Genomic DNA, 13,082 nt, shown 5'->3' with positions numbered 1-13,082 from the left:
TAGAGGGTTCTGTTCCTCAGTCCGGAGCTGGGCTTCTCTGCTGCCAGCAGGTCACTTTCAGTCAGCTGAATATTTTAAGTCTTTATTGAATCTGTTGCAGTGTTGCTTCTGTCTTTTTGTTTTGGTTCTTTTGAGTGCTGGTCATGTGGGATCTTAGTGGGGTCTTAGCTCCCCATCCAGGGATCAGACCCACACCCCCTTGCGTTGGAAGGCGAAGTCTTAACCACAGGACCACCGGGGAAGTTCTGTGAGCCGAGTTTTTGTGCTTGGTCCCGGCTTAGTGGTTCTGGGGTAGAAATGTCAGGTGAATGAGGTTTTTGCTCTGAGGCCTGGCTGCCTAGGGGAGAGTACTCACAGGTCGATGGGGAAACAGCAGGGAGGACCCTGCTTCCAGCTGAAATCCTTAGCGCACACACCACCAAGCCTCTTGCCTCGCAGGCATCCCCTTCATGCTGCTCTGCTCACTCCTTCCACTGCTCTGGAGCACTTGCTGCCCTGACTGGAGGGCACTGTGTTCCTTACAGTTGCCAGAGTGCTGTTTAAGTCCTCCTTTTCTTTGAGTGGAAATGGCTCTGCTTGCACCTCCCACCTTCGCCATATAATCCTTGGTCTGTCCTGCGGAGCTGTGCAGAAACAGACCTGTCCCCACTCACACACTGCAGGTGGCCCCACGTGGCCCCTACACCGTCTTGTCGTATGTAGGTTTTCACCTGGCCTGATCCTGAGAGCACTCACCATCTTAGTGGAGCCCATCTAGGTGCGTGTTAGTTTCTCCAGCTGTCCCAAACTTTAATTCTCTGAGGGTGTCCATTGAACACACCTCTCAGAGTAAATGGGGCTGGACAGAAACGAAAGAGTGATTCTGAGGTGGACGAAGGGAGCAGAAGGGAGAGGTCATTTTGGCCCTGGGAAAGGTTTGGGCAAAGGCGTGGAGGGGAGGGCTGGGCTTACTGGCAGATTGGGGCCCATTTGGAGATATTTTGAGGAAGCGCCCAGGTTCTCCAATTAAAGACATCTGTAGGGAGTTCTCTAATTTATTTTCACTTTCTAAACCACACCCCCAGTTAGCTGTGGCTCTGTGTATTTAGCAGCAGGCTGTGAGTGGTGTAAACAGTGTGATGCTGTGCTGACCTGGGACTGTGTGGTGGGGACCTTTTCCCACTTAGTGTGGGAGACACTTCTGGTCTTAACTCTCTGGGTCTGAGGACCTTGCTGGGAACTTCAGGGGTCACAGTGGCAGAGGGAGGAAGCACCACAGTCAGGCCCACATCAGAAGAGGCCATGCTCTTCAAAAGCGGCAGTTGAATTTTTGTTCTCTGTATCTTTTTGTCCAGAGTTTGCCCCAGCTGTGCACGTGCACATTTATTTTTAGTCCTGTACAGTTCCTTTGTATTTTGTTGCTTGAGGAGAAATTTGTCCAGGTAGAAGCATTGCAGCATTGTGGCAGAGGGTCCCAGGTCCCAGTCTGTCTCATCCCCCTTGCCCTCCACCCCCACCTCTATACTCTAATTCTAAGAGGTCAAAGGTCTCTTCTTCTGAAGCTTCTTATGCTGGACAGGGGCTGCAGACCATTGCCTACACTTCGCTGACTGTTCCAAGGACCTGTAGGGACCTGGGCCACTCTCTCCCAGAATGGGTTGAACTCTTTGAGCCATCCTGAAGCCTTACTTCGAACTGTTGGAACCTAAAAGACACAAACTTAACCAAAAGGTTAAACAAACAGGGCTAAAAAGGAGAACCATGATAGCCATTTAGCCATTTGAAGAGCCCGGAGCAAAAACAGGGTGTTGGGAACAAAAGCAGGTACTGAACATGCACCCTGGACTCAGCACCACCAGAGGGGTGGGCACACCATCTACCCTTCTGGCCCAACCCCTAGACACATGTTACTCTCATCCTATATAAGTCACAAGCTTGCCTCCCCACCCTGCAGGGAGCAGGCAAGCAAGGGAACTTGTTCTTTGTTCTTGCTCCCCCTTGCTACAGCAGGGCCTCTATAAGCCTTGCCTGGGGGAAAAAACCAAAAACAAAGAAGAGAAAGCCATAGGGTCTGAGGGGACTGAAGTGGCCTTTGCCTTTTGGCAGATGGGTCCATGTCTCATGTGCGGTGGCGATTCTGGAAGCAAGATTTGTCAACATTGCAGAAAGAAGTCCAGTGGATGTGAGCAAAATTCCCCTGCCCCGCTTCAAACTGGTAAGGAGAGAGAGATGAGCATGTGACTGTGCATCCTTTCTCTGTTTCCAAGGCTCTGGGTAGAGGGGAACATAGCACTTACGAGGGCATCCCCTGGCTGGTCTTGTGCCCCTTGGTTTTGGGCGTGATTTAACAGTTCTCACCCTGTGGTTAAAACTACTTAATGAGGGTGTCTGTTATCAGATATGAGATTAACAGAGGGTGTATGCACCCTCGTGTTTTGGGAAGCAGGTGGGCTCTTGCGTGTATGGCTCTGTGCATTTGGGGGAGCAGTAGAGGAGACCGTCCCAGTTTCTGCAATATTTGGCCTACTTCCCCTGTGTTGTAGAAATGTGTCTTCTGTAAGAAACGGAGGAAAAGAACTGCCGGCTGCTGTGTGCAGTGTTCTCACGGCCGTTGCCCAACTGCCTTCCACGTGAGCTGCGCCCAGGCTGCAGGCGTGATGATGCAGCCAGACGACTGGCCTTTCGTTGTCTTCATCACCTGCTTCCGGCACAAGATCCCTAATTTGGAGGTGAGGGGGCTGCCATTCTGGAATCCGCTTGACCGTTTTTCCTGAGTCATTTTCTCTGCAGGTTGTTCATTTGTTGTGTCAGCAAGTTACTTCCTTAAGCACTATGCTTCTCAGAAATGCTAATGAGTGTGGAATTAGGAGGTGACCCCTGTCCATCTCTGCTTCCTGCCCTGTATTTCCTAATCCTGGGGTATCAACTGCCTTGTGGTTGATTCCTTGTTTGCCTCTCCTCCTGGATAAACTCCTTGAGGGTCCGTGTCTTGTTAATCTGGGTGTCAGGGACATTGCAGAAGCTCTGTAAATATCGTGAACTTACGGAAGAGTAGTATACCATGAGCCCTACATGGCACTGATTTTCTCTAAGTAGTGAAGCTTAGTGAAAGCTGCATGAAAAGGTTTGGATTAAAGGTGGCATTGATGTGGGTCTTGAATAATAAAGGGGAATTATGAGCAGGATGCAGTTCAAGTCTTCAGAAACAGAATGAGCGAGCCTCAGGAGGAGGAACGTGTAAGACTGGGTTCTGGGAACCTGGTGGGGGTTGGTACTGGAAAGGCAGGCAGTGCCAGAGGAGGAAGGCCCTGGGCTGCCACGTTCAGTTAGGAGTCTGACCTTTCTTCCATTAGGAGAGGGGAACTTGATCAGTATTATGACTTCGAGCTATATTTTTTAAAACCATTCTGGTTTGAAGAAAAGATTGAAGGAATAAGAATTTGAGGCCAGGAGACCAGTTAGCCTAGGTGAGAAGTTGAGGTCTGAAGTGGGAACACAGAGGCAGAGCTTTAGGATCACAACCAGCGCTGGGTCCCACAGTGGGTGGAACTGATGGGTCTGTTGACTGCCATGGGAAGAGGAAGAGGGAGGTGAGCGAGTGTGGATTCCATCCTTAAAGATGGAAGGGATGCTAATACGATATTAACTACGTTCAGGAGCTGAGATGGGCCAGGGCTGTTTTGTAGGGGAAAGTAGGGGAGATAGAAAACAAGGGAAGGACCTGTAGACTTTGATATTGCTGGAACATTCTGGCTGAGGTACCAGGAGGCAGTTGGATTCACTGGATGAAAATTTGGATATTATCAGCATTTAACAGGATAGTTAAAGCTAATTCCTATTAGAAACTGGGCTCTGGAGATTCCTAATAGAAGGAGCAGATGGTAGAGCAGGAAGCAGGGAAAGCAGCTGAGAAGCAGAGAGAGACGTGGAGAGAAGCAGAGCAGCAGGGGGCTCAGGAGGGCCTCATGCTGTCGGGGTGGCAGCGCTGTGTGCACCCCACCTTGGGGCTCCAGGGGCAGTCAGGACAGGAGCCATTGTGCCTTCCATGAGGTGCAGTCTAGTAGAGGGGACGCCCATGAAGACTTGTCAGCAGTGTGGTAAAGAACAGTCATAAAAGGAAGGACACAATAGAGCACCAGCGCAGAGGACAAATTGTCCCCTTACCGTTTGGCTCTTGGAAAAGGCCTTGGCTGACTGGCTCTTTCTTCTTCTCCTTTAGTTACTTACTTATTTGGCTGCCTTGAGTCTTAGTTGCAGGACATGATTTTCATTGTTTGTTGCAGCCCAGACTTGGTAGTTGTGGCTCGCAAGCTCAGTTGCTCTGCGGCATATGGCATGCTTAGTTCCCTGACCAGGGATCGAACCCACATCCCCTGCACTGCAAGGCGGATTCTTAACCACTGGACCACCAGGGAAGTCCCTGGATCCTCCGTTTTCGTAAATATATTCTACTGAGTGCAAGAGGTGGTTGGGGGTGGGTTGGGAGCTTAGGAAGAAGGGAAAATAGTCAATATGATAATGAGGAATAAAAGCCTGAGGTACTTTTGGTGAGGGGGTAGGAGTTTTGTTTTGGAACAGGATTGTGATGTGGTGGTGATTATTATCCCCCTGCCCATCCACACACCCTCACATTGGCAGCTGTAGATGGCTGGTACTATAAGGAAAGGTGGGTACTGTTGAGTATTTCTTTTACTAATTCATTCTTCACCCACGTACTGGGCATGTCTGACAGTTATTTGTGTTTTGTTTTGTTTTAACTTTTTTTATTTTGGTCGGGCAGCTTGTGGGATGTTAGTTCCCTGACCAGGGATTGAACTTAGGGAACCTCAACTGCTGGAGAGCGGGGAATTCTCCAGGCACAGTTTTAGGTGCTGGGAACATACTAGTGAATGAGATAACAGTGCCTGCCTTCCTGCTGCATTTCCTGTGGTTGAAAGATGTGTTGAAACAAGTAAACATACAGTGTTAACAGATGCGAAATAAGAGTAAAGCTGGATACAGGAATGGAAGAGGAGGTAGTAAGCAGTGTTGTCCCTGAGTTGACTCTTGGATGTGAGGGAGCCAGTGTGCAGAGAACTGGGGAAGAACCTTTCAGGTAGAGGGAACAGAGGTGCAGAGACCTTGAGGTGGGAACGCGCTTGGCACGAGTGCTTAGGACAGCAGGGAGGCCAGCGTGGCTGGAGCGCAGAGCTCAGGCCGCTTAGGGAGGGGTGGTTGGACCCGAGGCTGCCAGATACTCTGTGATCTCATTTGCATCAGGGGCAAGTTCAGAATGGGAAGAAGGGTGATATGAGGGCCCCAGAGACAGCAGAGTCCTTGTAATGAGGAGCTGTGTCATAGACAGCTGAGGACATCCAGGGAACCTCAGTCTTTGTGCTCTGACCCTGAGGGTAGAGCTGGTGGGAAGGTCTGTGTGGAGTACTGTGTGGGGGCCCCGGGCCTGCTGCACGTCCACTTTGATGTGTGTCTGGACTATGTGGATTAGTAGGTGCTGTCTGGCCAATTCCTCACAATAGGGAAGTCACAAGAGTCTGGGGAGTTTGGGGTGAGACAGGATGGTTGGTTGGCATAAGGACCAGTTGCGTACTGTGAATGAGGGAGGAGCTACATTATGGGGGAAACGTGACACTAGGTTTTCCCATGTCCTGGCCGGGGTGTGGGTATCTGGAAAGACCTATGCCGTTTACCTTTCCATTCTCATGCCTCTCTTTCCCTGGTGAAGAGGAACCAGCTTATCTTGGTCCCCATTTGCTAGGCCTGTCAGCTCAACATGGGCATAACCCAAGCCTCTGTTTTTTTCCAGCGTGCCAAGGGGGCCTTGCAGAGCATCACCGCAGGCCAGAAGGTCATTAGCAAGCATAAGAATGGGCGCTTCTACCAGTGTGAGGTGGTAAGGCTCACCACTGAGACCTTCTACGAAGTCAACTTTGATGACGGCTCCTTCAGCGACAATCTCTATCCTGAGGACATAGTGGTAATGTCTGCGTGGAGCTTCTTGGGCATTTTGGGATGGGGGTATTTCTAGGTTTGACTGACCGTGTGCCCACCTGCCTTTTCTAGCCAGGCCCACGGATCCATCATTTGGCCCCCAAACAGAAAGAAGTGTTTGTACTGGTCTCTCTATACAGAGAACATTGTATGCCACTAGGGTACCCTGGTTTCTCTAGAAGCTTGTAGGAAGCAGTGTTTTCTGCAGTAATTTGAAACATGCTTGTATTGCTCAGTCGGTAAAGTATCTGCCTACAATGCGGGAGACCCGGGTTCAATCCCTGAGTTGGGAAGATCCCCTGGAGAAGGAAATGGCAACCCACTCCAGTACTGTTGCCTGGAAAATCCCATGGATGGAGGATCCTGGTAGGCTACAGTCCACAGGGTTGCAAAGAGTCGGACACAACTGAGCGACTTTGCTTTGCTTACCCTTAACTCATTGGAAAAGACCTGATGCTGGAAAAGATTGAAGGCAAACGAAGGGGACGGCAGAGGATGAGATGGTTGGATAGCATCACCAACTCAATGGACATGAATTTGAACAAACTCTGGGAGATAGTGGAGGTCAGAGGAGCCTGGTGGGCCACAGTCCATGGTGTCGCAAAGAGTCAGACACAGGTTAGTGACTGAACAGCAACAGCAACAACCTGTGAAGGTGTTCTGATGCACTGGATGAAGAGCCCAAGCTTTGGAATCAGATCAGTGTGCCAGTACCTGCTCAGCAGCTGTGTAATTTCTGGAGAATTATCCAGTTACCTCTTTTCTACCATGCCCTCTTGGTACATGTGTGGAGTGTGCTTTTGGTTCTTTACAGTTGAAGGCTTTGGAGGCTGAATAGAAGCTGCTTGGAGATAACCCTGGCCTGACTGTGTTACCAACACCTGAGACACTGGAGGCCCGGCCTGGACTTGGTCCTGGGTTTTCTGGCTCAGGACTCAGCACTCAGTTCAGGTTTCCCCTGTTGCTCGTCTCTCTGTCCCCATTCCCCCACCCAACCCCCAGCCTTTTCATGTTAGACTGAGCACTAGCATAGTGGGACGAAGCCACTTCTTCCTTTAACACGTCCACACACATTAGCAACTTAGCTAAAGATCCACTCATTAGTTGTAAGGCAGAATTCTATGTATTAGCAGCAGAGATGGTATCAGGTGTGTCTGTGGCAGTAGGCTAGCTATGCTTTGTGATGCTCTTCCAGTTTGGCAGGCACTGGGCTAGGTTCTTGACTCGGGGCTCTGTCAGACTCGGGTAATACCAACTCAGAAGCAGGAGGTATCTGCAACTTAGAGAACTCTCAGGACTCTTAGACATTATTACTGAGGACCCTAAAGAGCTTTATGTGGATTGTCTATTAACCCTTGCCTGCCTGTGTTGTCAACAAGGTTCATTATTTGCTCGTGATTTTCTATTGGCTCATTATTAGTAGAAATTAAAACTGAGATTGATTTGAAATAGTCCATTGTTTTTAACAATTTGAAGTAAAATGAAAAGTATTAGAGGAGTGCCAGTTTTCTATAATTTTGCAAACTCCTTTAATGTCACAGCTTCATTTTGTTGGAATATATTGTTTTGGTTAAAGTGTATGAAGAAAACTCTGTCTCACATAGATAAGCAGTTGAAAAAGTGAGTATTTAAATAGCCTTCCAGATGATTGTGTTCATTCTCCTTTGATACTGCACCAAACCTCAGTGCAGTAGTTAGCTGCAGTGCGGACTCTGAAGGCAGCTTGGTGAACATGCTCTCTTAAATTCTGTTGGTCTGTCTTACACTGAGAATGCATCTTTCACCCGTGGTGATTGTGAACCCTCATCCATGTTGGTGTAATGGGCTATGCAGATCTTTCAGGGATTGTTAAATTTTATTATACAGTACCAAAAAACCACTTTAATTTGTAGCACGAATCTCAGAAAAGTCTTTAAATTTTAGGGAGCATCAAGCTCATGGTGGTGATACGACTTTTCTGAAATTATAACTTGTGCTTGAAAACTTAGGTTTTATTACTGGCAGTACCGTCAATCCGTTTTCCTCGAAATGAAAGGCTCACTTCATTCATTTTCAATATCTCTGCCAGTACCCAAGTCTGAATAACCTGTTTGTCTTTTTTTTTTCCCCCAAATAAAACTAGTGTTTCACAAAAAAAGCAGTTACTTCTCACAACTCAGTTACCCTGTGCTTTTTCTCAGGACAGCCATCATGCTTCAGTGTGCAAAAGAAAATGTCTTCTGAGTACTTACACATGTACTTAAAGATTGTGGTTTAACAAAATAATTTTTTCTGCTTTATCAAAGGGACATTGTTACGTGGTTACAGGTTTTCCTCTTTTGTTCCTACATCATGAGTACACAGTGGCTAAGAATTAGTAACAAGTAGTAGACCTCAGGGTTGTTGCTTCAATATGTGCTGTGGTGCCAGCAATCGCACACTTTTAGGTGTTATGCCGTCACTGCAAATGTCAGCACAGTGAAAGAGACTCATGTTTTAATGTTATTGTGAAAATTATCATGCCCTTGCTTGCTCCCTGCTGGTGGCTCAGGAATCTCCCTAAAGTGTGCAGACCATACTTTGAGAACTGCCGTTATCGGAGGAAAAACTGAGTATCCGAGAACTTAAGTGATTTATCCAAGATCAATATTTATCAAAGATCAGATATTTGACTAGTTAAAACTGCCACCTCAGATTCTTTTGTGGGGCAGTGCTTTCTATTTAATTGTTGAATTCATAACACAATATAGTTACTGTGTAACTAGTCAATAATGAGTTGGCAATACCGTATAAAGCCATTTCTATTCAATAAATGAATTGGCAGTAGAACCTTCCTCTTGTCATGAGTGGAAATTGGAAAGAGCAATTAGAATTTTAGATATTTGGCATTTTAGACTCTGTCCCATTCCTGCTCCAAGGTGTATTTTTTGGGCCACGTCCCCAAGCACCTTCTCCCATTTCTGCCCATCAGACCTTTGATTCAGCTGCCATGAGCATGCTCACACACTGACCAAATTATGTAACAAGCCCTCTACTGGGAATGCAGTGAGGGTTCCACCCAGCCTTAGGGTGCCCCTTCTGCAGGGAGTCAAAGTGCTAAAGTTTTTTGCCAAGTCCCATGGTAGGTGGTCTTTTATTACTTTCCTGTTAAGAACCCCTCTCTTAAAATAGTGGAGTGCAGTTTGAGTGTTTCTTCCTGGCAGAACCCTTAGAACTGTCCCTTAGACAGTTGAACGGACATGAGAAAGGTTCTTGATGATGGTAGTTGTCTTCTACATTCATTAAGGTTATTATAGCTGCTTTTTTTGTCACCTGGAACAGCAGCAGCCAGCAGAGATAGCAGGTAGACTAGGACTTAAGCAGGTCTCTCAAATGGACCTCCCTTTCACCCTTCTTCTAACTGTTCCCTCAGAGTCAGGACTGTCTCCAGCTGGGTCCTCCTGCTGAAGGGGAAGTAGTCCAGGTGAGATGGACAGACGGCCAAGTCTATGGAGCCAAGTTTGTGGCCTCCCACCCCATCCAGATGTACCAGGTAACCAGAGGCTTTGCTGGGGATGGGGGGAGGCTGCTGTTTGGTTAGTTAAGTGTTTCCTCTTGAGCCAGAGGCGGGGCAAGTCTTTGCTCTTGGGAGAGGAGAGCTTAAGGTATTGGTCACAACCCTTTTCAGAGCTGGGGCTGCCCTGTGTCCAGTCTGCTGGGTATGGCTTCAGTGTTCTAAACCCTTCCTGTGTCTGCAGGAGATGGCAGGAAATGGCCAATGTGCATGGTGGACCAGGGAACGACAAGATAGCTTAAGGCCTTTGTTTCCTTGGTAGGTGGAGTTTGAGGATGGCTCACAGCTTGTGGTTAAGAGAGATGACGTGTACACGCTGGATGAAGAGCTTCCCAAGAGAGTCAAGTCTAGACTGGTGAGTATGTTTTCTGTGTGCCCTTGGTTCCCCTCTGGGAGGAAGGGAACAAAGCAAGGACATGATCCTTTGTTTTTGCTTCGGGAGGTGGGGGCATTGGCCACAAAGTGCTCGTTTATTTGGCTTGCCTATTCTTCTATAGTCAGTAGCCTCAGACATGCGCTTCAATGAGATTTTCACGGAGAAAGAGGTTAAGCAGGAGAAGAAACGGCAACGAGTTATCAACTCAAGGTACCGGGAAGATTACATCGAGCCTGCACTATACCGGGCCATCATGGAGTAGGGGTGCTTCCAGCAGCTGAGAGAGTCCCAGTCATCAAGGCGAAAGCACTCTGGGGTTCCACAGCACAGCAGACACTTGGAACTCTGAAGTCTCTAAAGTGAATTGTAAAATGAAAAGGAATGAACTAACCGACCCCATCATCTTCTCACCCTGCCCTCATTGCATTCCGCTGTGGTGCAAGGATGAGCCCTTCTTGGACATGTGGCAAGATGCTGAGCTCCCAGCTGATGGGCTAAGCACTGGAATGCTATGGCTGCACTGGCCCCAGTCTGCAATGGGTCGACTGTGCTGGCTGGGCTGGTTACCCTGTTCCTGGCCTCGGACTTAGCTTCCTAACGATCACCTGCACCAACTAGGCAGAGGTGCTGGTGCTTGCCCCCCTAACCCCTTTTGTATTTATGTGTGTGGGTGTGGGGTGTGGGTGTGTGTGTGTGTGTGTCGGTATGTATGTTTGGTCTGGACCAGCTTCTGCCAGCCCCTGGCCTTTACTTTCTTCCTTGCCTATTCAGGGCAACAAAAATGTGAAATTCTGCCCTCAGCTGAACTGAGTAAGGGCCCCTGGGGGTTGGCTGGAGATGGCTGTGGCATCTGTCTGTCCCTAGAACTGCCTCAAGGGAGTGGTGGCAAAGCTGCAGTGATGAGATGGAGATGCTGAGGAAATAAGCCAGCTGTTTGCCCTCTCTTGAAGAAGAAGATAGGATAATCTGGGGGTGTGTGCTCATTATCACTTGAGGTACAGAGCACCTGTGGACACAGTATTAGAGGGTGTGGGTGGGGAATAATCTGAAGGGAGATCTAATGATGGAAGCAGGCAGAGCCTGGCGAGTGATTCTGTCAACAGAAAATTGCAATCATGCAGGGGTTGGGAGGGTTAAGATGAACTGGGGCCACTGGAGGCCAGGGGCAGGTTTAGATACGCCCCTTGGTCTAGGAGTGGGAGGGAGCTGATTTTGGGGGTGGGGGTGGGACTGGAGGGCAACACTGAAGGGGTTAAACAGGTTTTTGCTCCTCATGAATTTGTTTGCCTGGGCCCAGGATTGGAGGGCTTCACACTTATACCCTGTGTATACAAGAATCAGATTTATAATACTCCCCGTTTTTTTGTTACGTATGAACGCTATAAACCAAATTATTTTGAAAACTGGTGCATCACCTTGTCCTTAGCAATAAAATGTGTTGAGCAGAGGATTGGCTGTGTCTGCCCCAAGGAGCCTGATGGCTCAGGGTCAGGCCGGGAGTGTACCTAGAGTCCACAGGCTCTGGAGCAGGGCCATGCCTTTTAAGAAGGCTCTTGAAGGCCCTCCTAAAGACATGGACTCTGTCAAGTTCTGGTCCTTTGGCTCTGTGAAGGGGACCTGGGGAGAAGAGGCCCTTTGGCCGAGAGCACGTCCTTTTGCTTCTTTTACCTTAGAGATGGGATGGAAAAGCTAATAGAGGGAGAACCAGACCACTTCCACAACCTGTAGAAAGAACTGAGTTTGATCTCTTCTCATCTCAACCCCACTTACTAATTTCATTGAGCAGGTGTAAATTTATACCAGTGTCTGTTCCATAAAAACAGAATCAGCTTGAAAGAAGGCAGGACATTTTAGGTACTTGAAGAGCAAAAGGTTGCCCCCTGTCCCCCTTCCCTTGGGTCCTGAAACCTTTCTGATCTGTCTGTAGTTGGTGAGACACTTCCTGGAGGACGACCCAGTTCCTTTGACCAGCGGTGGGTTCCTAAGGTCCGGGTGGACAAGGATAGAGCAGCAGCAGAGCAGGGAGGGACTGGTGAACTGGGCACAGCAGAGCTGTTCCAGCTGGTCTAGTTCTTGGCTCTGGCCAGGTGTGGGAGAGTCTTGGGTCAGCTTAGCAACTCAACGCTGCTTTGTGTCCTGGGGCTTGGGAGATGGCTGCCACTTCTGGTGTCTGTGGGGAAAGGATGAGCAGCAGGTTTCAAAGATTCTTTTCTGTTCTGCCAGTCTCCTGGGGCCAAGAAAAGGGAGGTTGACTCTTTTGTCCAGCACCCAAGGATTCTCAGGGGAGAGTGGACAGAACCTGGCCTTAATGGATTGGCAAGCCCTGGGAACACACATCTTTGGAGGGAAGGAAACTTTCCCCAGACTTGGCAGGGTCTGGAACCTCCCTCCCTCTCGCTGACCTACCATCCCCATCCGTGCTTCAGGACAGGCAGGAAAGTCCCTGGTGTAACCCCAGCTGTTCCTTCTCAACAGCTGATTATTTTTCTAGAAATTTTTGTTTTGGTCGAATGTAATAATCCCCTGGGAAACTTTAAAGAGGTGATGAAATTCAAGTCCCACAGAACAGGCCCTTGTGCCTACAGTCAGGCCCAGGCCTCAACCAACTCACCGGGCTCCCCCTCAGAAGCCTTTTTGTCAGGACAAACTGCCCATCTTTGGTGAGGTAAAGTCTTAGGGTTGGCAACCAAAGATCGCAACCAGACAGTTCTTCCTATCCCGTAAATTCGCGCGAGGGGTAATTGTGTTTTAAATTGTGCCCCAGTAGGGTGGGAGAAAGCTGGGATCTCCGGAGCTGCGAAGGGTAGACGAAACGGGGCGGATAGGTCCTGGAATAGAAACTGTAAAGGCTATTAACGTGTGAGGCTGTAAAGTAGTAAGAAGGGCAGCCAGCGACCCCTGTACGCCCTCACTCCACAGGATTGGGCAGGGTTGCCCAACCTGTGGAGGTCCACAGCCTCGGGTCTCAGCTTGGGTCTGGGGCGGATGCCTGCGTCCCTTGGCGTGGAGTGACCGTGGACCCCTGTCCCCCTCACGACCGAGAACAGGCTCTGGAGGGATTATCTCGGCGGACCGTGAGCCCTGCGGCCGTCAGAAACCCACATCCCGAACGCGCACCCCCCAGGGTGTGAAGCTGCGAGTGGAGGATTCCTCCAGTCGGCAGTCGGGCTCCGAGGAACCGGGAGGGCGCGTCGGCGCGGAGGCAAC

The 13,082-nt window shown here is 49.1% G+C and overlaps 2 protein-coding genes across 4 annotated transcripts in view; both read left to right on the top strand.

Moving 5' to 3' along the window:
* The window catches only part of KDM4A (lysine (K)-specific demethylase 4A), a 40,508-nt gene extending 29,186 nt beyond the window's left edge, over positions 1 to 11,322 (top strand). For all 3 annotated transcript variants that reach the window (XM_010862599.1, XM_010862598.1, XM_010862597.1), the window contains exons 17-22: positions 2,086 to 2,194; positions 2,523 to 2,708; positions 5,783 to 5,953; positions 9,359 to 9,478; positions 9,762 to 9,854; positions 9,997 to 11,322. In XM_010862599.1, coding sequence (XP_010860901.1) covers positions 2,086 to 2,194; positions 2,523 to 2,708; positions 5,783 to 5,953; positions 9,359 to 9,478; positions 9,762 to 9,854; positions 9,997 to 10,137 — 820 coding nt within the window. In that variant the 3' untranslated portion in view covers positions 10,138 to 11,322. The remainder of the gene's footprint in view (positions 1 to 2,085; positions 2,195 to 2,522; positions 2,709 to 5,782; positions 5,954 to 9,358; positions 9,479 to 9,761; positions 9,855 to 9,996) is intronic.
* Positions 11,323 to 11,396: 74 nt separating this feature from the next.
* ST3GAL3 (ST3 beta-galactoside alpha-2,3-sialyltransferase 3) overlaps positions 11,397 to 13,082 on the top strand; it is a 216,512-nt gene continuing 214,826 nt past the window's right edge. Inside the window, exon 1 of the mRNA XM_010862603.1 lies at positions 11,397 to 12,540. The gene's annotated coding sequence lies outside the window, so the exon portion shown is untranslated. The remainder of the gene's footprint in view (positions 12,541 to 13,082) is intronic.

This window comes from Bison bison, unplaced genomic scaffold, assembly GCF_000754665.1.
Source record: "Bison bison bison isolate TAMUID 2011002044 unplaced genomic scaffold, Bison_UMD1.0 scf7180017864484, whole genome shotgun sequence".
Lineage (NCBI taxonomy): Eukaryota > Metazoa > Chordata > Mammalia > Artiodactyla > Bovidae > Bison > Bison bison.
This window is presented reverse-complemented; position numbering and strand designations above follow the sequence as displayed.